The 26,938-nt window shown below is 53.6% G+C and overlaps 2 protein-coding genes across 3 annotated transcripts in view; one reads left to right on the top strand and one right to left on the bottom strand.

The window, feature by feature from the left end:
- Nucleotides 1-26,938, top strand: part of NYAP1 (neuronal tyrosine phosphorylated phosphoinositide-3-kinase adaptor 1) — a 131,511-nt gene that overhangs the window by 18,691 nt on the left and 85,882 nt on the right. The window lies entirely within an intron of this gene.
- On the bottom strand, nucleotides 26-25,107 carry TSC22D4 (TSC22 domain family member 4). The gene is made up of 5 exons (XM_075847359.1): nucleotides 24,865-25,107; nucleotides 2,798-3,226; nucleotides 1,455-1,600; nucleotides 964-1,012; nucleotides 26-869 (listed from the first exon to the last, which is right to left on the bottom strand). The coding sequence occupies exons 2-5, from the start codon at nucleotides 3,212-3,214 to the stop codon at nucleotides 681-683; spliced, it is 801 nt and encodes a 266-aa protein (XP_075703474.1). The 5' UTR covers nucleotides 3,215-3,226; nucleotides 24,865-25,107; the 3' UTR covers nucleotides 26-680.

Raw genomic sequence — 26,938 nt, 5'->3', positions numbered from 1 at the left:
GTGACTGCTATAAAGAAGAACGCTCTCTGGTAGAAAAATAGTTTTATTTATCAGTACAGTTAAATCGCTTCACGCATTGCGCCTTTCGGGCGGCCCGTAAAACGTTCAGGAGTGTAAGCTGGGACCGCGCCGTCCGCCATTAGTAAATCTATATTGTACCGTTAATAATACCCTGTTATATTTCCCTTTAATCCACCAAGACGCCTGCGGCTCCGAGACCCGTACGGCTGCGCAGCCGATCCCGGCGGCCGCCGACTTTTCGCATTGCGTCATTGCCTTTAGTCGAAAACCGTGTTAGTTGATTAATCCCAAGGTTAAAGCGGCCCCTCCCCCAGCGCAGGGGCGCTACGTAAATGACTAGTACGGACGATTTAGGTCGGTAGTAAACAAATACCGCAGCGCACGTGGAAAATGGCGCCTGGCGCTGTGCGAGTAGACGGGAAGATTCATAGCGCAGTATTTATGTGGCTATAGAGCAGTGTCGGGGTTTTTGCAGATTTCTGGGAGCGTTTCCCTGGATTGAGTCCTCGTGTCTGGGGCGATTACGGAGATCGCAGCGTAGAAACAGCGTCGCCGGGCGTCCTCCATCTTGATCCGTTTCTTGGAGCGCCTCCGGTGCAGACGCCTCCTTTATGTCTCCGCTCCATATAACACAATCCGCCTGGTGCCTGCTGTCAGCTTCACAGCGCTTTCCTAGACGCCTGCGCGCGCGCCGTCAGTTCAGACAGTTGTTGTGGAGTGGCGAGCGCGCGCAAGAGGCTGTTCTCATGCTCCAAGACACTATTCCTCTCCGTCAGCTCCTTAATCTGTTCCTTCAACGCCTCCACCTCCTCACGGACCGCAAACAGGAGGTGAGTCTTCACCAGGTCCTGGGAGCAGAGAGGATGAAGTGGTGAAGTAGCAGAGAGATACAGGACAGGGGTGTAGTGTGCAGTACAGGAATAGCAGAGCTCTGTTACTCACCATGGCCTGTTCGATCTTGTTGTCTATGGCCCCCATGCTGTTGGCAGTGCTGGGGGAAGAGAGAGCTGTCAGTACAATGTAGCAGTGTTGGTGCAGCGGTGTAGCGCTGGGTTAGTGTCTGGGTGTGATGATCACACTTCACATTCCTCATGAACCCTCCACATCTCGGTTGCTTTGTCTCGGACAGTAAGATACATGGGGGGGGGATATACCTCGGATGGCGTTTTAAACTGATTTACGTCAGTGGGAAAATGCGCCAAACTTATTAATAACTTTTTGATAAGTTTTCCAATTATTCTCTAAACTTGACTTGGAGTTCTTAAAGGGAAACACCCGCCAATACTGAAAATGATCCGCTCCCCTGAAATGACCGTTTCTTGGGTGGCAGTGACCGGGGGGTAAGGCTTGAGGCAGTATTAGTGCAGGGTTTGGTGCTATTGCCCCTTATTTCTGGGGGTGCACAGGAGTATACATGCGAGTTAGTCTTTTACCTGTCACTCTCATTCTCATCTCCGATACTGAACACGGATCGGGCCAGGAGCAGTCGTTCGTTGAAGACGTCAGAGACAGGTCGGCTCGGGCGCACCTCACTGTGCGCCATGATTGGAGGTGACACTGGACACGGAGGAGGAGACAGCTGAACAAAACATGACACAATGAACACGATACAATGTATACAAGTCTGGAAAATTGTATCACTCGCCTAGATAGTAGCAGCGCAGGGTCGGGAGAGGGACGTAGCTTTAAAGGAAGGAGTCAGGACTTATCTGCTGTTTGAGTTGGAAAACTCCCCCTCCCCCACTCTCAATGGCGATTGCACTCGACCATTGCATTTACAGACCATGTCCTTCTTGGCGTACATATTGGCACGTTGGCGTACATATTGTGTCACATCCATCATAGAAGTTGTACCACAGTCCAGTAAGTTTCTGCTAAGCCCCTCCCATAAATGGATCCCCTCCCCCTTTTTCTAAAGACATTGGAAAGTCATGATTAGACATTTATATGTTGTCCACGAAAATAGGTCGGAGCATTGGTGACCACCACAAGGTGATTATGAATATTCATGAGTATCAATGCGTTCCCTGACAAGAGCATGCGGATAGTGACATCATCAAGCTGTCAGCTGATTGGCTCAGACTAGTCACATGATGTAGTAGGTGTGAATGCGGATAGTGACATCAAGCTATCATCTGATTGGCTCTAACTAGTCACATGATGTAGATGTGAATGCTGATCAAGCTGTCAGCTGATTGACATCAAGCTGTCAGCTGATTGGCTCTGACTAGTCGCATGATGAAAGGGTAAATGCTGATATTAAAATCATCAAGTTGACATCTGATAGGCTCCGACTAGTCATATGATGTAAGGGTGAATGCTGATGGTGACATCAAGCTGTCAGCTGATTGGCTCTGACTAGTCACATGATTTAGGTGGAAGCGCTGATAGTGACATCATCAAGCTGTCAGCAGATGGTCTCTAACTAGTCACATGATGTAAGGGTGAATGCTGATGGTGACATCATCAAACTGTTATCTGATTGGCTCTGACTAGTCACATGATGTAAGGGTGAATGCGGATGGTGACATCAAACTGTTATCTGATTGGCTCTGACTAGTCACATGATGTAGGTGCTGATGCTGACGGTGACATCATCAAACTTATCTGATTGGCTCTGACTAGTCACATGATGTAGGTGCGGATGCTGACATCATCAAATTTATCTCATTGGCTCTGACTAGTCACATGATGTTGAATGTGGATATTGACATCATTAAACTGTCATCTCATTGGTTGGGATGTGATATTATATATCCATTGAGGGAGGTCTCACCTGAGCTGTTGGCTCCTTGTCTGTCACTGCACCAAATATAGGGGCCCCTTGTGACCTGGGAGTCAGCTGTCCCTTGAACCCTGCTCCTGGTGAGAGCAGTAAGGGGCTAGCCGGAGTAGATCTGGGGAGGCCAGAGTCTAGGGATTGTCCGGCGCCGGCTCTGTGCTGGACCCCCACCTCCAGGTTGTAGAAATCCACACATGTCCAACGCCCCTTCTGATACTTGCGCCCACCGCCCAGGGGACCCTGGTCTAACCGTACCAAACGGAAGCGTGAGGTGGGAGGGGAGCGAGGGCCATTGGGCGGTGATGGGGGCTGAGAGCGCTCTACAGGGACTGGTGACACAGGGGAGGATGGCTGGTAGTCAGTGGTCACACTGGTGATCTGGAAACCACTCCGCTTCTTCCCCCCACTCATGATGGAGCGTTCCTGCAAAACAGAAATATTCAGTCACTACACCACCATATGACTCTGCTACATTCATAGGATAGTCCACCATGACACTTTATTATACTGCTACTCCTACATCATACGCCATGACACTACACCCTACAACTCTATTCCGCCATACACAACATAAACACTACTATGTCACTATGCCACCATACTTGTCTGCTACACAACCATGACACTACACCATAAAACTGTAATAATCCACCATATCCACATCCTACACTGTCACTTTTATTGAGATCAAACACTTTTGTCCCAACGCCACTACACTCTGCTATATCATTACATCACCACACCACTCTGCTACATACAGATCATTCACCTCTGTCACTACACCACTCTGCTGTGCTGCTTCATACAGATCTTTCACTTCTATGTCACTACACCACCACACCACTCTGCTTTTCCAATACATCCAGATCAGACACTACTGCAGTGTTCAGGCAGGATATTTCTGGCTCGAGACAGTTATATATAGATGACTACTGCACCACTAGGGGGCGCTTTTCTGAGAGATTTGGAAAAAGTTTCACAGCGCCGTTTTACACAGGTGTAAGAAAATTCTGTGCACAGTGCTAGGAAGAGCTGTGAGAGTGTTCTGTGTATAGTGCTAGGAAGAGCTGTGAGAGTGTTCTGTGTATAGTGCTAGGAAGAGCTGTGAGAGTGTTCTGTGTATAGCGCTAGGCAGAGCTGTGAGAGTGTTCTGTGTATAGCGCTAGGAAGAGCTGTGAGTGTTCTGTGTATAGTGCTAGGAAGAGCTGTGAGAGTGTTCTGTGTATAGTGCTAGACAGAGCTGTGAGTGTTCTGTGTATAGTGCTAGGAAGAGCTGTGAGAGTGTTCTGTGCATAGTGCTAGGAAGAGCTGTGAGAGAGTGTTCTGTGTATAGTGCTAGAAAGAGCTGTGAGAGTGTTCTGTGCATAGTGCCAGGAAGAGCTGTGAGTGCTCTGTGCATAGTGCTAGGAAGTGCTGTGAGAGTGTTCTGTGTATAGTGCTAGAAAGAGCTGTGAGAGTGTTCTGTGCATAGTGCTAGGAAGAGCTGTGAGAGTGTTCTGTGTATAGTGCTAGAAAGAGCTGTGAGTGTTCTGTGCATAGTGCTAGGAAGAGCTGTGAGAGTGTTCTGTGTATAGTGCTAGGAAGAGCTGTGAGAGTGCTCTGTGTATAGTGCTAGGAAGAGCTGTGAGAGTGTTGTGTGTATAGTGCTAGGAAGAGCTGTGAGAGTGTTGTGTGTATAGTGCTAGGAAGAGCTGTGAGAGTGTTCTGTGCATAGTGCTAGGAAGAGCTGTGAGAGTGCTCTGTGTATAGTGCTAGGAAGAGCTGTGAGTGTTGTGTGTATAGTGCTAGGAAGAGCTGTGAGAGCGTTGTGTGTATAGTGCTAGGAAGAGCTGTGAGAGTGTTCTGTGTATAGTTCTAGGAAGAGCTGTGAGTGTTCTGTGTATAGTGCTAGGAAGAGCTGTGAGAGTGTTGTGTGTATAGTGCTAGGAAGAGCTGTGAGAGTGTTCTGTGTATAGTTCTAGGAAGAGCTGTGAGTGTTCTGTGCATAGTGCTAGGAAGAGCTGTGAGAGTGCTCTGTGTATAGTGCTAGGAAGAGCTGTGAGAGTGTTCTGTGTATAGTGCTAGGAAGAGCTGTGAGAGTGTTCTGTGCATAGTGCTAGGAAGAGCTGTGAGAGTGCTCTGTGTATAGTGCTAGGAAGAGCTGTGAGAGTGTTCTGTGCATAGTGATAGACAGAGCTGTGAGAGTGTTCTGTGTATAGTGCTAGGAAGAGCTGTGAGAGTGTTCTGTGTATAGTTCTAGGAAGAGCTGTGAGAGTGTTGTGTGTATAGTGCTAGGAAGAGCTGTGAGAGTGTTCTGTGTATAGTGCTAGGAAGAGCTGTGAGAGTGTTGTGTGTATAGTGCTAGGAAGAGCTGTGAGAGTGTTCTGTTTATAGTGCTGGAAAGAGCTGTGAGAGTGTTGTGTGTATAGTGCTAGGAAGAGCTGTGAGAGTGTTGTGTGTATAGTGCTAGGAAGAGCTGTGAGAGTATTCTGTGTATAGTGCTAGGAAGAGCTGTGAGAGTGTTCTGTGCATAGTGCTAGGAAGAGCTGTGAGAGTGCTCTGTGTATAGTGCTAGGAAGAGCTGTGAGAGTGTTCTGTGCATAGTGCTAGGAAGAGCTGTGAGAGTGCTCTGTGTATAGTGCTAGGAAGAGCTGTGAGAGTGTTCTGTGTATAGTGCTAGACAGAGCTGTGAGAGTGTTCTGTGTATAGTGCTAGACAGAGCTGTGAGAGTGTTCTGTGTATAGTGCTAGGAAGAGCTGTGAGTGTTCTGTGTATAGTTCTAGGAAGAGCTGTGAGAGTGTTCTGTGTATAGTGCTAGGAAGAGCTGTGAGAGTGTTCTGTGTATAGTGCTAGGAAGAGCTGTGAGAGTGTTCTGTGTATAGTGCTAGAAGAGCTGTGAGAGTGTCCTGTACACGGGGTAGCAGAGCTGTGAGAGTGTTCTGTACACGGGGTAGCAGAGCTGTGAGAGTGTCCTGTACACGGGGTAGCAGAGCTGTGAGAGTGTCCTGTACACGGGGTAGCAGAGCTGTGAGAGTGTCCTGTACACGGGGTAGCAATGCTGTGAGAGTGTCCTGTGCACGGGGTAGCAGAGCTGTAATTGTATCCTGTACACGGGGGGTAGAAGAGCTGTGAGAGTGTCCTGTACACGGTGTAGCAGAGCTGTGAGTGTCCTGTACACGGGGTAGCAATGCTGTGAGAGTGTCCTGTGCACGGGGTAGCAGAGCTGTAATTGTATCCTGTACACGGGGGGTAGAAGAGCTGTGAGAGTGTCCTGTACACGGTGTAGCAGAGCTGTGAGTGTCCTGTACACGGGGTAGCAGAGCTGTAATTGTATATTGTACACGGGGGGTAGAAGAGCTGTGAGAGTGTCCTGTACACGGTGTAGCAGAGCTGTGAGTGTTCTGTATACGGGGTAGCATAGCTGTGAGAGTGTTCTGTGTATAGTGCTAGAAGAGCTGTGAGAGTGTCTTGTACACGGGGTAGCAGAGCTGTGAGAGTGTCTTGTACACGGGGTAGCAGAGCTGTGACTGTATCCTGTACACGGAGTAGCAGAGCTGTGACAGTGTCCTGTACACGGAGTAGCAGAGCTGTGACAGTGTCCTGTACACGGGGTAGCAGAGCTGTGACAGTGTCCTGTACACGGGGTGGCAGAGCTGTGACAGTGTCCTGTACACGGGGTGGCAGAGCTGTGACAGTGTCCTGTACACGGGGTGGCAGAGCTGTGACAGTGTCCTGTACACGGGGTGGCAGAGCTGTGACAGTGTCCTGTACACGGGGTGGCAGAGCTGTGACAGTGTCCTGTACACGGGGTGGCAGAGCTGTGACAGTGTCCTGTACATGGGGTGGCAGAGCTGTGACAGTGTCCTGTACACGGGGTAGCAGAGCTGTGACAGTGTCCTGTATACGGGGTAGCAGAGCTGTGAGAGTGTCCTGTACACGGTGTAGCAGAGCTGTGATTGTATCCTGTACACGGTGTAGCAGAGCTGTGATTGTATCCTGTACACGGGGTAGCAGAGCTGTGAGAGTGTTCTGTACACGGGGTAGCAGAGCTGTGAGAGTGTCCTGTACATGGGGTAGCAGAGCTGTGAGAGTGTTCTGTACACGGGGTAGCAGAGCTGTGAGAGTGTCCTGTACACGGGGTAGCAGAGCTGTGAGAGTGTCCTGTACACGGGGTAGCAATGCTGTGAGAGTGTCCTGTGCACGGGGTAGCAGAGCTGTAATTGTATCCTGTACACGGGGGGTAGAAGAGCTGTGAGAGTGTCCAGTACACGGTGTAGCAGAGCTGTGAGTGTCCTGTACACGGGGTAGCAGAGCTGTAATTGTATCCTGTACACGGGGGGGGGGGGGTAGAAGAGCTGTGAGAGTGTCCTGTACACGGTGTAGCAGAGCTGTGAGTGTTCTGTATACGGGGTAGCATAGCTGTGAGAGTGTTCTGTGTATAGTGCTAGAAGAGCTGTGAGAGTGTCCTGTACACGGGGTAGCAGAGCTGTGAGAGTGTCTTGTACACGGGGTAGCAGAGCTGTGACTGTATCCTGTACACGGAGTAGCAGAGCTGTGACAGTGTCCTGTACACGGAGTAGCAGAGCTGTGACAGTGTCCTGTACACGGGGTAGCAGAGCTGTGAGAGTGTCCTGTACACGGGGTAGCAGAGCTGTGACAGTGTCCTGTACACGGGGTAGCAGAGCTGTGACTGTGCTGTACACGGGGTAGCAGTGCTGTGACAGTGTCCTGTACATGGGGTAGCAGAGCTGTGATTGTATCCTGTACAAGGGGGATAGCAGAGCTGTGAGAGTGTCCTGTACACGGGGGTAGCAGAGCTGTGAGAGTGTCCTGTACACGGGGGTAGCAGTGCTGTGAGAGTTTGCTGTACACGGGGTAGCAGAGCTGTGACAGTGTCCTGTACACGGAGTAGCAGTGCTGTGAGAGTGTCCTGTACACGGAGTAGCAGAGCTGTGAGAGTGTCCTGTACACGAAGTAGCAGAGCTGTGACAGTGTCCTGTACACGGGGTACTAGAGCTGTGACAGTGTCCTGTACACGGGCTAGCAGAGCTGTGACAGTGTCCTGTACACGGGGTAGCAGAGCTGTGACAGTGTCCTGTACACGGGGTAGCAGAGCTGTGACAGTGTCCTGTACACAGGGTAGCAGAGCTGTGACAGTGTCCTGTACACGGGGTAGCAGAGCTGTGACAGTGTCCTGTACACGGGGTAGCAGAGCTGTGAGAGTGTCCTGTATACGGAGTAGCAGAGCTGTGACAGTGTCCTGTATACGGAGTAGCAGTGCTGTGAGAGTTTGCTGTACACGGGGTAGCAGAGCTGTGACAGTGTCCTGTACCCGGGGTAGCAGAGCTGTGACAGTGTCCTGTACCCGGGGTAGCAGAGCTGTGACAGTGTCCTGTATACGGAGTAGCAGAGCTGTGACAGTGTCCTGTATACGGTGTAGCAGAGCTGTGACAGTGTCCTGTATACGGAGTAGCAGAGCTGTGACAGTGTTCTATGTATAGTGCTAGAAGAGCTGTGAGAGTGTCCTGTACACGGGGTAGCAGCGCTGTGAGAGTGTCCTGTACACGGGGTACAGAGCTGTGAGAGTTTCCTGTACACGGGGTAGCAATGCTGTGAGAGTGTCCTGTACACGGGGGTAACAGAGCTGTGAGAGTGTCCTGTACACGGGGTAGCAGAGCTGTAATTGTATCCTGTACACGGGGGGTAGAAGAGCTGTGAGAGTGTCCTGTACACGGTGTAGCAGAGCTGTGAGTGTTCTGTGTACGGGGTAGCAGAGCTGTGAGAGTGTCCTGTACACGGGGTAGCAGAGCTGTGAGAGTGTCCGTACACGGGGGTAGCAGAGCTGTGACAGTGTCCTGTACACGGAGTAGCAGAGCTGTGACAGTGTTCTGTACACGGGGTAGCAGAGCTGTGACAGTGTCCTGTACACGGAGTAGCAGAGCTGTGACAGTGTTCTGTACACGGGGTAGCAGAGCTGTGAGAGTGTCCTGTACACGGGGTAGCAGAGCTGTAATTGTATTCTGTACACGGGGGGTAGAAGAGCTGTGAGAGTGTCCTGTACACGGTGTAGCAGAGCTGTGAGTGTTCTGTGTACGGGGTAGCAGAGCTGTGAGAGTGTCCTGTACACGGGGTAGCAGAGCTGTGAGAGTGTCCTGTACACGGGGGTAGCAGAGCTGTGACAGTGTCCTGTACACGGAGTAGCAGAGCTGTGACAGTGTTCTGTACACGGGGTAGCAGAGCTGTGACAGTGTCCTGTACACGGAGTAGCAGAGCTGTGACAGTGTTCTGTACACGGGGTAGCAGAGCTGTGAGAGTGTCCTGTACACGGGGTAGCAGAGCTGTGAGAGTGTTCTGTACACGGTGTAGCAGAGCTGTGACAGTGTCCTGTACACGGGGTAGCAGAGCTGTGACAGTGTCCTGTACACGGGGTAGCAGAGCTGTGAGAGTGTCCTGTACACGGGGTAGCAGAGCTGTGAGAGTGTCCTGTACACGGGGTAGCAATGCTGTGATTGTATCCTGTACACGGGGGGTAGAAGAGCTGTGAGAGTGTCCTGTACATGGTGTAGCAGAGCTGTGAGTGTCCTGTACACGGGGTAGCAGAGCTGTAATTGTATATTGTACACGGGGGGTAGAAGAGCTGTGAGAGTGTCCTGTACACGGTGTAGCAGATCTGTGAGTGTTCTGTATACGGGGTAGCATAGCTGTGAGAGTGTCCTGTACACGGGGTAGCAGAGCTGTGAGAGTGTCTTGTACACGGGGTAGCAGAGCTGTGACTGTATCCTGTACACGGAGTAGCAGAGCTGTGACCGTGTCCTGTACACGGAGTAGCAGAGCTGTGACAGTGTCCTGTACACGGGGTGGCAGAGCTGTGACAGTGTCCTGTACACGGGGTGGCAGAGCTGTGACAGTGTCCTGTACATGGGGTGGCAGAGCTGTGACAGTGTCCTGTACACGGGGTGGCAGAGCTGTGACAGTGTCCTGTACACGGGGTGGCAGAGCTGTGACAGTGTCCTGTACACGGGGTGGCAGAGCTGTGACAGTGTCCTGTACACGGGGTAGCAGAGCTGTGACAGTGTCCTGTATACGGGGTAGCAGAGCTGTGAGAGTGTCCTGTACACGGTGTAGCAGAGCTGTGATTGTATCCTGTACACGGGGTAGAAGAGCTGTGAGAGTGTTCTGTACACGGGGTAGCAGAGCTGTGAGAGTGTCCTGTACATGGGGTAGCAGAGCTGTGAGAGTGTTCTGTACACGGGGTAGCAGAGCTGTGAGAGTGTCCTGTACACGGGGTAGCAGAGCTGTGAGAGTGTCCTGTACACGGGGTAGCAGAGCTGTGAGTGTCCTGTACACGGGGTAGCAATGCTGTGAGAGTGTCCTGTGCACGGGGTAGCAGAGCTGTAATTGTATCCTGTACATGGGGGGTAGAAGAGCTGTGAGAGTGTCCTGTACACGGTGTAGCAGAGCTGTGAGTGTCCTGTACACGGGGTAGCAGAGCTGTAATTGTATCCTGTACACGGGGGGGTAGAAGAGCTGTGAGAGTGTCCTGTACACGGTGTAGCAGAGCTGTGAGTGTTCTGTATACGGGGTAGCATAGCTGTGAGAGTGTTCTATGTATAGTGCTAGAAGATCTGTGAGAGTGTCCTGTACACGGGGTAGCAGAGCTGTGAGAGTGTCTTGTACACGGGGTAGCAGAGCTGTGACTGTATCCTGTACACGGAGTAGCAGAGCTGTGACAGTGTCCTGTACACGGGGTAGCAGAGCTGTGAGAGTGTCCTGTACACGGGGTAGCAGAGCTGTGACAGTGTCCTGTACACGGGGTAGCAGAGCTGTGACAGTGTCCTGTACACGGGGTAGCAGAGCTGTGAGAGTGTCCTGTACACGGGGTAGCAGAGCTGTGACAGTGTCCTGTACACGGGGTAGCAGAGCTGTGACTGTGCTGTACACGGGGTAGCAGTGCTGTGACAGTGTCCTGTACACGTGGTAGCAGAGCTGTGATTGTATCCTGTACAAGGGGGATAGCAGAGCTGTGAGAGTGTCCTGTACACGGGGGTAGCAGAGCTGTGAGAGTGTCCTGTACACGGGGGTAGCAGTGCTGTGAGAGTTTGCTGTACACGGGGTAGCAGAGCTGTGACAGTGTCCTGTACACGGAGTAGCAGTGCTGTGAGAGTGTCCTGTACACGAAGTAGCAGAGCTGTGACAGTGTCCTGTACACGGGGTAGCAGAGCTGTGACAGTGTCCTGTACACGGGGTAGCAGAGCTGTGACAGTGTCCTGTACACGGGGTAGCAGAGCTGTGACAGTGTCCTGTACACGGGGTAGCAGAGCTGTGACAGTGTCCTGTACACGGGGTAGCAGAGCTGTGACAGTGTCCTGTACACGGGGTAGCAGAGCTGTGACAGTGTCCTGTACACGGGGTAGCAGAGCTGTGACAGTGTCCTGTACACGGGGTAGCAGAGCTGTGACAGTGTCCTGTACACGGGGTAGCAGAGCTGTGAGAGTGTTCTGTACACGGGGTAGCAGAGCTGTGAGAGTGTCCTGTACACGGGGTAGCAGAGCTGTGAGAGTGTCCTGTACACGGGGTAGCAGAGCTGTGAGAGTGTCCTGTACACGGGGTAGCAGAGCTGTGAGAGTGTCCTGTACACGGGGTAGCAGAGCTGTGAGAGTGTCCTGTACACGGGGTAGCAATGCTGTGAGAGTGTCCTGTGCACGGGGTAGCAGAGCTGTAATTGTATCCTGTACACGGGGGGTAGAAGAGCTGTGAGAGTGTCCTGTACACGGTGTAGCAGAGCTGTGAGTGTCCTGTACACGGGGTAGCAGAGCTGTAATTGTATCCTGTACACGGGGGGGGTAGAAGAGCTGTGAGTGTCCTGTACACGGTGTAGCAGAGCTGTGAGTGTTCTGTATACGGGGTAGCATAGCTGTGAGAGTGTTCTGTGTATAGTGCTAGAAGAGCTGTGAGAGTGTCCTGTACACGGGGTAGCAGAGCTGTGAGAGTGTCTTGTACACGGGGTAGCAGAGCTGTGACTGTATCCTGTACACGGAGTAGCAGAGCTGTGACCGTGTCCTGTACACGGGGTAGCAGAGCTGTGACAGTGTCCTGTATACGGGGTAGCAGAGCTGTGAGAGTGTCCTGTACACGGTGTAGCAGAGCTGTGATTGTATCCTGTACACGGGGTAGCAGAGCTGTGAGAGTGTTCTGTACACGGGGTAGCAGAGCTGTGAGAGTGTCCTGTACATGGGGTAGCAGAGCTGTGAGAGTGTTCTGTACACGGGGTAGCAGAGCTGTGAGAGTGTCCTGTACACGGGGTAGCAGAGCTGTGAGAGTGTCCTGTACACGGGGTAGCAGAGCTGTGAGAGTGTCCTGTACACGGGGTAGCAATGCTGTGAGAGTGTCCTGTGCACGGGGTAGCAGAGCTGTAATTGTATCCTGTACATGGGGGGTAGAAGAGCTGTGAGAGTGTCCTGTACACGGTGTAGCAGAGCTGTGAGTGTCCTGTACACGGGGTAGCAGAGCTGTAATTGTATCCTGTACACGGGGGGGGTAGAAGAGCTGTGAGAGTGTCCTGTACACGGTGTAGCAGAGCTGTGAGTGTTCTGTATACGGGGTAGCATAGCTGTGAGAGTGTTCTATGTATAGTGCTAGAAGATCTGTGAGAGTGTCCTGTACACGGGGTAGCAGAGCTGTGAGAGTGTCTTGTACACGGGGTAGCAGAGCTGTGACTGTATCCTGTACACGGAGTAGCAGAGCTGTGACAGTGTCCTGTACACGGGGTAGCAGAGCTGTGAGAGTGTCCTGTACACGGGGTAGCAGAGCTGTGACAGTGTCCTGTACACGGGGTAGCAGAGCTGTGACAGTGTCCTGTACACGGGGTAGCAGAGCTGTGAGAGTGTCCTGTACACGGGGTAGCAGAGCTGTGACAGTGTCCTGTACACGGGGTAGCAGAGCTGTGACTGTGCTGTACACGGGGTAGCAGTGCTGTGACAGTGTCCTGTACACGTGGTAGCAGAGCTGTGATTGTATCCTGTACAAGGGGGATAGCAGAGCTGTGAGAGTGTCCTGTACACGGGGGTAGCAGAGCTGTGAGAGTGTCCTGTACACGGGGGTAGCAGTGCTGTGAGAGTTTGCTGTACACGGGGTAGCAGAGCTGTGACAGTGTCCTGTACACGGAGTAGCAGTGCTGTGAGAGTGTCCTGTACACGAAGTAGCAGAGCTGTGACAGTGTCCTGTACACGGGGTAGCAGAGCTGTGACAGTGTCCTGTACACGGGGTAGCAGAGCTGTGACAGTGTCCTGTACACGGGGTAGCAGAGCTGTGACAGTGTCCTGTACACGGGGTAGCAGAGCTGTGACAGTGTCCTGTACACGGGGTAGCAGAGCTGTGACAGTGTCCTGTACACGGGGTAGCAGAGCTGTGACAGTGTCCTGTACACGGGGTAGCAGAGCTGTGACAGTGTCCTGTACACGGGGTAGCAGAGCTGTGACAGTGTCCTGTACACGGGGTAGCAGAGCTGTGAGAGTGTTCTGTACACGGGGTAGCAGAGCTGTGAGAGTGTTCTGTACACGGGGTAGCAGAGCTGTGAGAGTGTCCTGTACACGGGGTAGCAGAGCTGTGAGAGTGTCCTGTACACGGGGTAGCAGAGCTGTGAGAGTGTCCTGTACACGGGGTAGCAGAGCTGTGAGAGTGTCCTGTACACGGGGTAGCAGAGCTGTGAGAGTGTCCTGTACACGGGGTAGCAATGCTGTGAGAGTGTCCTGTGCACGGGGTAGCAGAGCTGTAATTGTATCCTGTACACGGGGGGTAGAAGAGCTGTGAGAGTGTCCTGTACACGGTGTAGCAGAGCTGTGAGTGTCCTGTACACGGGGTAGCAGAGCTGTAATTGTATCCTGTACACGGGGGGGGTAGAAGAGCTGTGAGTGTCCTGTACACGGTGTAGCAGAGCTGTGAGTGTTCTGTATACGGGGTAGCATAGCTGTGAGAGTGTTCTGTGTATAGTGCTAGAAGAGCTGTGAGAGTGTCCTGTACACGGGGTAGCAGAGCTGTGAGAGTGTCTTGTACACGGGGTAGCAGAGCTGTGACTGTATCCTGTACACGGAGTAGCAGAGCTGTGACTGTATCCTGTACACGGAGTAGCAGAGCTGTGACAGTGTCCTGTACACGGGGTAGCAGAGCTGTGAGAGTGTCCTGTACACGGGGTAGCAGAGCTGTGACAGTGTCCTGTACACGGGGTAGCAGAGCTGTGACAGTGTCCTGTACACGGGGTAGCAGAGCTGTGACAGTGTCCTGTACACGGGGTAGCAGAGCTGTGACAGTGTCCTGTACACGGGGTAGCAGAGCTGTGACAGTGTCCTGTACACGGGGTAGCAGAGCTGTGACTGTGCTGTACACGGGGTAGCAGTGCTGTGACAGTGTCCTGTACACGTGGTAGCAGAGCTGTGATTGTATCCTGTACAAGGGGGATAGCAGAGCTGTGAGAGTGTCCTGTACACGGGGGTAGCAGAGCTGTGAGAGTGTCCTGTACACGGGGGTAGCAGTGCTGTGAGAGTTTGCTGTACACGGGGTAGCAGAGCTGTGACAGTGTCCTGTACACGGAGTAGCAGTGCTGTGAGAGTGTCCTGGACACGAAGTAGCAGAGCTGTGACAGTGTCCTGTACACGGGGTAGCAGAGCTGTGACAGTGTCCTGTACACTGGGTAGCAGAGCTGTGACAGTGTCCTGTACACGGGGTAGCAGAGCTGTGACAGTGTCCTGTACACGGGGTAGCAGAGCTGTGACAGTGTCCTGTACACGGGGTAGCAGAGCTGTGACAGTGTCCTGTACACGGGGTAGCAGAGCTGTGACAGTGTCCTGTACACGGGGTAGCAGAGCTGTGACAGTGTCCTGTACACGGAGTAGCAGAGCTGTGACAGTGTTCTGTACACGGGGTAGCAGAGCTGTGACAGTGTCCTGTACACGGAGTAGCAGAGCTGTGACAGTGTTCTGTACACGGGGTAGCAGAGCTGTGAGAGTGTCCTGTACACGGGGTAGCAGAGCTGTAATTGTATTCTGTACACGGGGGGTAGAAGAGCTGTGAGAGTGTCCTGTACACGGTGTAGCAGAGCTGTGAGTGTTCTGTGTACGGGGTAGCAGAGCTGTGAGAGTGTCCTGTACACGGGGTAGCAGAGCTGTGAGAGTGTCCTGTACACGGGGGTAGCAGAGCTGTGACAGTGTCCTGTACACGGAGTAGCAGAGCTGTGACAGTGTTCTGTACACGGGGTAGCAGAGCTGTGACAGTGTCCTGTACACGGAGTAGCAGAGCTGTGACAGTGTTCTGTACACGGGGTAGCAGAGCTGTGAGAGTGTCCTGTACACGGGGTAGCAGAGCTGTGAGAGTGTTCTGTACACGGTGTAGCAGAGCTGTGACAGTGTCCTGTACACGGGGTAGCAGAGCTGTGACAGTGTCCTGTACACGGGGTAGCAGAGCTGTGAGAGTGTCCTGTACACGGGGTAGCAGAGCTGTGAGAGTGTCCTGTACACGGGGTAGCAATGCTGTGATTGTATCCTGTACACGGGGGGTAGAAGAGCTGTGAGAGTGTCCTGTACACGGTGTAGCAGAGCTGTGAGTGTCCTGTACACGGGGTAGCAGAGCTGTAATTGTATATTGTACACGGGGGGTAGAAGAGCTGTGAGAGTGTCCTGTACACGGTGTAGCAGATCTGTGAGTGTTCTGTATACGGGGTAGCATAGCTGTGAGAGTGTTCTGTGTATAGTGCTAGAAGAGCTGTGAGAGTGTCCTGTACACGGGGTAGCAGAGCTGTGAGAGTGTCTTGTACACGGGGTAGCAGAGCTGTGACTGTATCCTGTACACGGAGTAGCAGAGCTGTGACCGTGTCCTGTACACGGAGTAGCAGAGCTGTGACAGTGTCCTGTACACGGGGTGGCAGAGCTGTGACAGTGTCCTGTACACGGGGTGGCAGAGCTGTGACAGTGTCCTGTACACGGGGTGGCAGAGCTGTGACAGTGTCCTGTACACGGGGTGGCAGAGCTGTGACAGTGTCCTGTACACGGGGTGGCAGAGCTGTGACAGTGTCCTGTACACGGGGTAGCAGAGCTGTGACAGTGTCCTGTATACGGGGTAGCAGAGCTGTGAGAGTGTCCTGTACACGGTGTAGCAGAGCTGTGATTGTATCCTGTACACGGGGTAGCAGAGCTGTGAGAGTGTTCTGTACACGGGGTAGCAGAGCTGTGAGAGTGTCCTGTACATGGGGTAGCAGAGCTGTGAGAGTGTTCTGTACACGGGGTAGCAGAGCTGTGAGAGTGTCCTGTACACGGGGTAGCAGAGCTGTGAGAGTGTCCTGTACACGGGGTAGCAGAGCTGTGAGAGTGTCCTGTACACGGGGTAGCAATGCTGTGAGAGTGTCCTGTGCACGGGGTAGCAGAGCTGTAATTGTATCCTGTACATGGGGGGTAGAAGAGCTGTGAGAGTGTCCTGTACACGGTGTAGCAGAGCTGTGAGTGTCCTGTACACGGGGTAGCAGAGCTGTAATTGTATCCTGTACACGGGGGGGTAGAAGAGCTGTGAGAGTGTCCTGTACACGGTGTAGCAGAGCTGTGAGTGTTCTGTATACGGGGTAGCATAGCTGTGAGAGTGTTCTATGTATAGTGCTAGAAGATCTGTGAGAGTGTCCTGTACACGGGGTAGCAGAGCTGTGAGAGTGTCTTGTACACGGGGTAGCAGAGCTGTGACTGTATCCTGTACACGGAGTAGCAGAGCTGTGACAGTGTCCTGTACACGGGGTAGCAGAGCTGTGAGAGTGTCCTGTACACGGGGTAGCAGAGCTGTGACAGTGTCCTGTACACGGGGTAGCAGAGCTGTGACAGTGTCCTGTACACGGGGTAGCAGAGCTGTGAGAGTGTCCTGTACACGGGGTAGCAGAGCTGTGACAGTGTCCTGTACACGGGGTAGCAGAGCTGTGACTGTGCTGTACACGGGGTAGCAGTGCTGTGACAGTGTCCTGTACACGTGGTAGCAGAGCTGTGATTGTATCCTGTACAAGGGGGATAGCAGAGCTGTGAGAGTGTCCTGTACACGGGGGTAGCAGAGCTGTGAGAGTGTCCTGTACACGGGGGTAGCAGTGCTGTGAGAGTTTGCTGTACACGGGGTAGCAGAGCTGTGACAGTGTCCTGTACACGGAGTAGCAGTGCTGTGAGAGTGTCCTGTACACGAAGTAGCAGAGCTGTGACAGTGTCCTGTACACGGGGTAGCAGAGCTGTGACAGTGTCCTGTACACGGGGTAGCAGAGCTGTGACAGTGTCCTGTACACGGGGTAGCAGAGCTGTGACAGTGTCCTGTACACGGGGTAGCAGAGCTGTGACAGTGTCCTGTACACGGGGTAGCAGAGCTGTGACAGTGTCCTGTACACGGGGTAGCAGAGCTGTGACAGTGTCCTGTACACGGGGTAGCAGAGCTGTGACAGTGTCCTGTACACGGGGTAGCAGAGCTGTGACAGTGTCCTGTACACGGGGTAGCAGAGCTGTGAGAGTGTTCTGTACACGGGGTAGCAGAGCTGTGAGAGTGTCCTGTACACGGGGTAGCAGAGCTGTGAGAGTGTCCTGTACACGGGGTAGCAGAGCTGTGAGAGTGTCCTGTACACGGGGTAGCAGAGCTGTGAGAGTGTCCTGTACACGGGGTAGCAGAGCTGTGAGAGTGTCCTGTACACGGGGTAGCAATGCTGTGAGAGTGTCCTGTGCACGGGGTAGCAGAGCTGTAATTGTATCCTGTACACGGGGGGTAGAAGAGCTGTGAGAGTGTCCTGTACACGGTGTAGCAGAGCTGTGAGTGTCCTGTACACGGGGTAGCAGAGCTGTAATTGTATCCTGTACACGGGGGGGGGGGTAGAAGAGCTGTGAGTGTCCTGTACACGGTGTAGCAGAGCTGTGAGTGTTCTGTATACGGGGTAGCATAGCTGTGAGAGTGTTCTGTGTATAGTGCTAGAAGAGCTGTGAGAGTGTCCTGTACACGGGGTAGCAGAGCTGTGAGAGTGTCTTGTACACGGGGTAGCAGAGCTGTGACTGTATCCTGTACACGGAGTAGCAGAGCTGTGACTGTATCCTGTACACGGAGTAGCAGAGCTGTGACAGTGTCCTGTACACGGGGTAGCAGAGCTGTGAGAGTGTCCTGTACACGGGGTAGCAGAGCTGTGACAGTGTCCTGTACACGGGGTAGCAGAGCTGTGACAGTGTCCTGTACACGGGGTAGCAGAGCTGTGACAGTGTCCTGTACACGGGGTAGCAGAGCTGTGACAGTGTCCTGTACACGGGGTAGCAGAGCTGTGACAGTGTCCTGTACACGGGGTAGCAGAGCTGTGACTGTGCTGTACACGGGGTAGCAGTGCTGTGACAGTGTCCTGTACACGTGGTAGCAGAGCTGTGATTGTATCCTGTACAAGGGGGATAGCAGAGCTGTGAGAGTGTCCTGTACACGGGGGTAGCAGAGCTGTGAGAGTGTCCTGTACACGGGGGTAGCAGTGCTGTGAGAGTTTGCTGTACACGGGGTAGCAGAGCTGTGACAGTGTCCTGTACACGGAGTAGCAGTGCTGTGAGAGTGTCCTGGACACGAAGTAGCAGAGCTGTGACAGTGTCCTGTACACGGGGTAGCAGAGCTGTGACAGTGTCCTGTACACTGGGTAGCAGAGCTGTGACAGTGTCCTGTACACGGGGTAGCAGAGCTGTGACAGTGTCCTGTACACGGGGTAGCAGAGCTGTGACAGTGTCCTGTACACGGGGTAGCAGAGCTGTGACAGTGTCCTGTACACGGGGTAGCAGAGCTGTGACAGTGTCCTGTACACGGGGTAGCAGAGCTGTGACAGTGTCCTGTACACGGAGTAGCAGAGCTGTGACAGTGTTCTGTACACGGGGTAGCAGAGCTGTGACAGTGTCCTGTACACGGAGTAGCAGAGCTGTGACAGTGTTCTGTACACGGGGTAGCAGAGCTGTGAGAGTGTCCTGTACACGGGGTAGCAGAGCTGTAATTGTATTCTGTACACGGGGGGTAGAAGAGCTGTGAGAGTGTCCTGTACACGGTGTAGCAGAGCTGTGAGTGTTCTGTGTACGGGGTAGCAGAGCTGTGAGAGTGTCCTGTACACGGGGTAGCAGAGCTGTGAGAGTGTCCTGTACACGGGGGTAGCAGAGCTGTGACAGTGTCCTGTACACGGAGTAGCAGAGCTGTGACAGTGTTCTGTACACGGGGTAGCAGAGCTGTGACAGTGTCCTGTACACGGAGTAGCAGAGCTGTGACAGTGTTCTGTACACGGGGTAGCAGAGCTGTGAGAGTGTCCTGTACACGGGGTAGCAGAGCTGTGAGAGTGTTCTGTACACGGTGTAGCAGAGCTGTGACAGTGTCCTGTACACGGGGTAGCAGAGCTGTGACAGTGTCCTGTACACGGGGTAGCAGAGCTGTGAGAGTGTCCTGTACACGGGGTAGCAGAGCTGTGAGAGTGTCCTGTACACGGGGTAGCAATGCTGTGATTGTATCCTGTACACGGGGGGTAGAAGAGCTGTGAGAGTGTCCTGTACACGGTGTAGCAGAGCTGTGAGTGTCCTGTACACGGGGTAGCAGAGCTGTAATTGTATATTGTACACGGGGGGTAGAAGAGCTGTGAGAGTGTCCTGTACACGGTGTAGCAGATCTGTGAGTGTTCTGTATACGGGGTAGCATAGCTGTGAGAGTGTTCTGTGTATAGTGCTAGAAGAGCTGTGAGAGTGTCCTGTACACGGGGTAGCAGAGCTGTGAGAGTGTCTTGTACACGGGGTAGCAGAGCTGTGACTGTATCCTGTACACGGAGTAGCAGAGCTGTGACCGTGTCCTGTACACGGAGTAGCAGAGCTGTGACAGTGTCCTGTACACGGGGTGGCAGAGCTGTGACAGTGTCCTGTACACGGGGTGGCAGAGCTGTGACAGTGTCCTGTACACGGGGTGGCAGAGCTGTGACAGTGTCCTGTACACGGGGTGGCAGAGCTGTGACAGTGTCCTGTACACGGGGTGGCAGAGCTGTGACAGTGTCCTGTACACGGGGTGGCAGAGCTGTGACAGTGTCCTGTACACGGGGTAGCAGAGCTGTGACAGTGTCCTGTATACGGGGTAGCAGAGCTGTGAGAGTGTCCTGTACACGGTGTAGCAGAGCTGTGATTGTATCCTGTACACGGGGTAGCAGAGCTGTGAGAGTGTTCTGTACACGGGGTAGCAGAGCTGTGAGAGTGTCCTGTACATGGGGTAGCAGAGCTGTGAGAGTGTTCTGTACACGGGGTAGCAGAGCTGTGAGAGTGTCCTGTACACGGGGTAGCAGAGCTGTGAGAGTGTCCTGTACACGGGGTAGCAGAGCTGTGAGAGTGTCCTGTACACGGGGTAGCAATGCTGTGAGAGTGTCCTGTGCACGGGGTAGCAGAGCTGTAATTGTATCCTGTACATGGGGGGTAGAAGAGCTGTGAGAGTGTCCTGTACACGGTGTAGCAGAGCTGTGAGTGTCCTGTACACGGGGTAGCAGAGCTGTAATTGTATCCTGTACACGGGGGGTAGAAGAGCTGTGAGAGTGTCCTGTACACGGTGTAGCAGAGCTGTGAGTGTTCTGTATACGGGGTAGCATAGCTGTGAGAGTGTTCTATGTATAGTGCTAGAAGATCTGTGAGAGTGTCCTGTACACGGGGTAGCAGAGCTGTGAGAGTGTCTTGTACACGGGGTAGCAGAGCTGTGACTGTATCCTGTACACGGAGTAGCAGAGCTGTGACAGTGTCCTGTACACGGGGTAGCAGAGCTGTGAGAGTGTCCTGTACACGGGGTAGCAGAGCTGTGACAGTGTCCTGTACACGGGGTAGCAGAGCTGTGACAGTGTCCTGTACACGGGGTAGCAGAGCTGTGAGAGTGTCCTGTACACGGGGTAGCAGAGCTGTGACAGTGTCCTGTACACGGGGTAGCAGAGCTGTGACTGTGCTGTACACGGGGTAGCAGTGCTGTGACAGTGTCCTGTACACGTGGTAGCAGAGCTGTGATTGTATCCTGTACAAGGGGGATAGCAGAGCTGTGAGAGTGTCCTGTACACGGGGGTAGCAGAGCTGTGAGAGTGTCCTGTACACGGGGGTAGCAGTGCTGTGAGAGTTTGCTGTACACGGGGTAGCAGAGCTGTGACAGTGTCCTGTACACGGAGTAGCAGTGCTGTGAGAGTGTCCTGTACACGAAGTAGCAGAGCTGTGACAGTGTCCTGTACACGGGGTAGCAGAGCTGTGACAGTGTCCTGTACACGGGGTAGCAGAGCTGTGACAGTGTCCTGTACACGGGGTAGCAGAGCTGTGACAGTGTCCTGTACACGGGGTAGCAGAGCTGTGACAGTGTCCTGTACACGGGGTAGCAGAGCTGTGACAGTGTCCTGTACACGGGGTAGCAGAGCTGTGACAGTGTCCTGTACACGGGGTAGCAGAGCTGTGACAGTGTCCTGTACACGGGGTAGCAGAGCTGTGACAGTGTCCTGTACACGGGGTAGCAGAGCTGTGAGAGTGTTCTGTACACGGGGTAGCAGAGCTGTGAGAGTGTCCTGTACACGGGGTAGCAGAGCTGTGAGAGTGTCCTGTACACGGGGTAGCAGAGCTGTGAGAGTGTCCTGTACACGGGGTAGCAGAGCTGTGAGAGTGTCCTGTACACGGGGTAGCAATGCTGTGAGAGTGTCCTGTGCACGGGGTAGCAGAGCTGTAATTGTATCCTGTACACGGGGGGTAGAAGAGCTGTGAGAGTGTCCTGTACACGGTGTAGCAGAGCTGTGAGTGTCCTGTACACGGGGTAGCAGAGCTGTAATTGTATCCTGTACACGGGGGGGGTAGAAGAGCTGTGAGTGTCCTGTACACGGTGTAGCAGAGCTGTGAGTGTTCTGTATACGGGGTAGCATAGCTGTGAGAGTGTTCTGTGTATAGTGCTAGAAGAGCTGTGAGAGTGTCCTGTACACGGGGTAGCAGAGCTGTGAGAGTGTCTTGTACACGGGGTAGCAGAGCTGTGACTGTATCCTGTACACGGAGTAGCAGAGCTGTGACTGTATCCTGTACACGGAGTAGCAGAGCTGTGACAGTGTCCTGTACACGGGGTAGCAGAGCTGTGACAGTGTCCTGTACACGGGGTAGCAGAGCTGTGACAGTGTCCTGTACACGGGGTAGCAGAGCTGTGACAGTGTCCTGTACACGGGGTAGCAGAGCTGTGACAGTGTCCTGTACACGGGGTAGCAGAGCTGTGACAGTGTCCTGTACACGGGGTAGCAGAGCTGTGACAGTGTCCTGTACACGGGGTAGCAGAGCTGTGACTGTGCTGTACACGGGGTAGCAGTGCTGTGACAGTGTCCTGTACACGTGGTAGCAGAGCTGTGATTGTATCCTGTACAAGGGGGATAGCAGAGCTGTGAGAGTGTCCTGTACACGGGGGTAGCAGAGCTGTGAGAGTGTCCTGTACACGGGGGTAGCAGTGCTGTGAGAGTTTGCTGTACACGGGGTAGCAGAGCTGTGACAGTGTCCTGTACACGGAGTAGCAGTGCTGTGAGAGTGTCCTGGACACGAAGTAGCAGAGCTGTGACAGTGTCCTGTACACGGGGTAGCAGAGCTGTGACAGTGTCCTGTACACTGGGTAGCAGAGCTGTGACAGTGTCCTGTACACGGGGTAGCAGAGCTGTGACAGTGTCCTGTACACGGGGTAGCAGAGCTGTGACAGTGTCCTGTACACGGGGTAGCAGAGCTGTGACAGTGTCCTGTACACGGGGTAGCAGAGCTGTGACAGTGTCCTGTACACGGGGTAGCAGAGCTGTGACAGTGTCCTGTATACGGAGTAGCAGAGCTGTGACAGTGTCCTGTATACGGAGTAGCAGTGCTGTGAGAGTTTGCTGTACACGGGGTAGCAGAGCTGTGACAGTGTCCTGTACCCGGGGTAGCAGAGCTGTGACAGTGTCCTGTACCCGGGGTAGCAGAGCTGTGACAGTGTCCTGTACACGGGGTAGCAGAGCTGTGACAGTGTCCTGTTTACGGAGTAGCAGAGCTGTGACAGTGTCCTGTATACGGTGTAGCAGAGCTGTGACAGTGTCCTGTATACGGAGTAGCAGAGCTGTGACAGTGTTCTATGTATAGTGCTAGAAGAGCTGTGAGAGTGTCCTGTACACGGGGTAGCAGCGCTGTGAGAGTGTCCTGTACACGGGGTACAGAGCTGTGAGAGTTTCCTGTACACGGGGTAGCAGCGCTGTGAGAGTGTCCTGTACACGGGGTACAGAGCTGTGAGAGTGTCCTGTACACGGGGTAGCAGCGCTGTGAGAGTGTCCTGTACACGGGGGTAACAGAGCTGTGAGAGTGTCCTGTACACGGGGTAGCAGAGCTGTAATTGTATCCTGTACACGGGGGGTAGAAGAGCTGTGAGAGTGTCCTGTACACGGGGTAGCAGAGCTGTAATTGTATCCTGTACACGGGGGGTAGAAGAGCTGTGAGAGTGTCCTGTACACGGTGTAGCAGAGCTGTGAGTGTTCTGTGTACGGGGTAGCAGAGCTGTGAGAGTGTCCTGTACACGGGGTAGCAGAGCTGTGACAGTGTCCTGTACACGGGGTAGCAGAGCTGTGACAGTGTCCTGTACACGGAGTAGCAGAGCTGTGACAGTGTTCTGTACACGGGGTAGCAGAGCTGTGACAGTGTCCTGTACACGGAGTAGCAGAGCTGTGACAGTGTTCTGTACACGGGGTAGCAGAGCTGTGAGAGTGTCCTGTACACGGGGTAGCAGGGCTGTGAGAGTGTTCTGTACACGGTGTAGCAGAGCTGTGACAGTGTCCTGTACACGGGGTAGCAGAGCTGTGACAGTGTCCTGTACACGGGGTAGCAGAGCTGTGAGAGTGTCCTGTACACGGGGTAGCAGAGCTGTGAGAGTGTTCTGTACACGGGGTAGCAGAGCTGTGAGAGTGTCCTGTACACGGGGTAGCAGAGCTGTGAGAGTGTCTTGTACACGGGGTAGCAGAGCTGTGAGAGTGTCCTGTACACGGGGTAGCAGAGCTGTGAGAGTGTCTTGTACACGGGGTAGCAGAGCTGTGAGAGTGTCCTGTACACGGGGTAGCAGAGCTGTGACAGTGTCCTGTACACGGGGTAGCAGAGCTGTGACAGTGTCCTGTACACGGGGTAGCAGAGCTGTGACAGTGTCCTGTACACGGGGTAGCAGTGCTGTGACAGTGTCCTGTACACGGTGTAGCAGAGCTGTGACAGTGTCCTGTACACGGGGTAGCAGAGCTGTGAGAGTGTCCTGTACACGGGGTAGCAGAGCTGTGAGAGTGTCCTGTACACGGGGTAGCAGAGCTGCGAGAGTGTCCTGTACACGGGGTAGCAGAGCTGTGAGAGTGTCCTGTACACGGGGGGTAGAAGAGCTGTGAGAGTGTCCTGTACACGGTGTAGCAGAGCTGTTTGTGTTCTGTGTACGGGGGGTAGAAGAGCTGTGAGAGTGTCCTGTACACGGTGTAGCAGAGCTGTTTGTGTTCTGTGTACGGGGTAGCAGAGCTGTGAGAGTGTCCAGTACACGGGGTAGCAGAGCTGTGAGAGTGTCCTGTACACGGGGGTAGCAGAGCTGTGACAGTGTCCTGTACACGGAGTAGCAGAGCTGTGACAGTGTTCTGTACACGGGGTAGCAGAGCTGTGACAGTGTCCTGTACACGGAGTAGCAGAGCTGTGACAGTGTTCTGTACACGGGGTAGCAGAGCTGTGAGAGTGTCCTGTACACGGGGTAGCAGAGCTGTGAGAGTGTTCTGTACACGGGGTAGCAGAGCTGTGACAGTGTCCTGTACACGGGGTAGCAGAGCTGTGAGAGTGTCCTGTACACGGGGTAGCAGAGCTGTGAGAGTGTCCTGTACACGGGGTAGCAGTGCTGTGAGAGTGTCCTGTACACGGTGTAGCAGAGCTGTGACAGTGTCCTGTACACGGGGTAGCAGAGCTGTGACAGTGTTCTGTGCAGGATGAGCCAGGTAAATACATGTGTCCTGTGAGGATCTGCCCGGGCACATATATAGCAGCGTCTATACCTGACGTGCCTCTGGCATCCTATTGTGGGAGGAGCTATAGACTCACCTGGAGAGCAGGTAGGGGTGTTGCCCCTCAGCTAGTTCTTGGTGGCAGGGAGCCCCCTGAGTGAAGTCCTGCGGACTGTTAGGAGATGGCCGGTCTCTCCTGCCCCCCTCATCCTCTGGGACGCTCTCTTCTCTCCAGTCTCTGCTCACCCTGTTGACATCTCGGCTGTCAGGAAGTCCTGCCTCTTCTCTCTGTCTGTCCCCCAAGTGCTTCCTTCCCTCTCTCTCCAGCGCTCTCCCTCACTCTCTGTCTCTCCTCCCCTTTCTACTGTCTTCCCCTCCTCTCCGGGTGTCTCTGTCGCACTCTGCGCTCTCTGCCCGGCCTTCACTTGTTTGTCTCTTACACTTTCTCTGAGTCCTTTCTAAACTCTCTATTATCTCTCTGTCTGGGATTTCCTCCTCCAAATCACCAATCTCTGCTGTCTCTTCATTACTTTCTCACTCATCTGTCTCTTTTCACTCTTATTCTTTCACTCTCTTAGGCTCTGTTCACACGGCAAACTAAAAACAGCCGTTCAAGGGAAAACAGCCTCTGATTTTCAGGCGTTTTTTACGGCCGTTTTTGGAGCTGTTTTTTTATTGACCCAATGAGAAACGGCTCCAAAAACGGCTCAAGAAAGTGTCATGCGCTTCTTTTTTACGGGGCATTTTTAAAAACGGCCGGTGGTAACGGAACGCCTTTTTTCCCATTGACATCAATGGGCAGATGTTTTTCAGGCGTTCAACCCCCTGTATTTTCAGCCCTTTTTCGGAGCGTTTACGGCCCGAAAAACAGCTGAAAATAGCCCGCCTTAGGACCTATTCACACGACAGGGTCCAAGTGTCAGCCGATAATAACGGACGTTTTGGACCGTTGTTCCGGGCCGTTTTGCATCGATTCCGTTCCGGGCTGTGTTGCCGTTTTTAACGCACGATTTTGACCCGTTTTGCATCCGTTTTTTTCCCTGTCCGTTTTAAAATCGGATGAATTTCATTTGTACATTTTTTGCCTCACACTTCCCTCTGTAGATACTGCCACAGCCCCCTTGTAGGTAGTGCCAAACAGCCCCCTTGTAGGTAGTGCCACACAGCCCCCTTGTAGGTAGTGCCACACAGCCCCCTTGTAGGTAGTGCCACACAGCCCCCTTGTAGGTAGTGCCACACAGCCCCCATGTAGGCCATGCCACACAGCCCCCTTGTAGGTATTGCCACACAGCCCCCTTGTAGGTATTGCCACACAGCCCCCTTGTAGGTATTGCCACACAGCCCCCTTGTAGGTATTGCCACACAGCCCCCTTGTAGGTATTGCCACACAGCCCCCTTGTAGGTATTGCCACACAGCCCCCTTGTAGGTATTGCCACACAGCCCCCTTGTAGGTAGTGCCACACAGCCCCCTTGTAGGTAGTGCCACACAGCCCCTTTGTAGGTAGTGCCACACAACCCCCTTGTAGGTAGTGCCACACAGCCCCCTTGTAGGTAGTGCCACACAGCCCCCTTGTAGGTAGTGCCACACAGCCCCCTTGTAGGTAGTGCCACACAGCCCCCTTGTAGGTAGTGCCACACAGCCCCCTTGTAGGTAGTGCCACACAGCCCCCTTGTAGGTAGTGCCACACAGCCCCCTTGTAGGTAGTGCCACACAGCCCCCTTGTAGGTAGTGCCACACAGCCCCCTTGTAGGTAGTGCCACACAGCCCCCTTGTAGGTAGTGCCACACAGCCCCCTTGTAGGTAGTGCCACACAGCCCCCTGTAGGTAGTGCCACACAGCCCCCTGTAGGTAGTGCCACACAGCCCCCTGTAGGTAGTGCCACACAGCCCCCTGTAGGTAGTGTCACACAGCCCCCTGTAGGTAGTGCCACACAGCCCCCTGTAGGTAGTGCCACACAGCCCCCTGTAGGTAGTGCCACACAGCCCCCTGTAGGTAGTGCCACACAGCCCCCTGTAGGTAGTGCCACACAGCCCCCTGTAGGTAGTGCCACACAGCCCCCTTGTAGGTAGTGCCACACAGCCCCCTTGTAGGTAGTGCCACACAGCCCCCTTGTAGGTAGTGCCACACAGCCCCCTTGTAGGTAGTTCCACACAGCCCCCTTGTAGGTAG

Source organism: Rhinoderma darwinii, assembly GCF_050947455.1.
Source record: "Rhinoderma darwinii isolate aRhiDar2 chromosome 3 unlocalized genomic scaffold, aRhiDar2.hap1 SUPER_3_unloc_2, whole genome shotgun sequence".
NCBI classification, from domain to species: Eukaryota; Metazoa; Chordata; class Amphibia; order Anura; family Rhinodermatidae; genus Rhinoderma; species Rhinoderma darwinii.
This window is presented reverse-complemented; position numbering and strand designations above follow the sequence as displayed.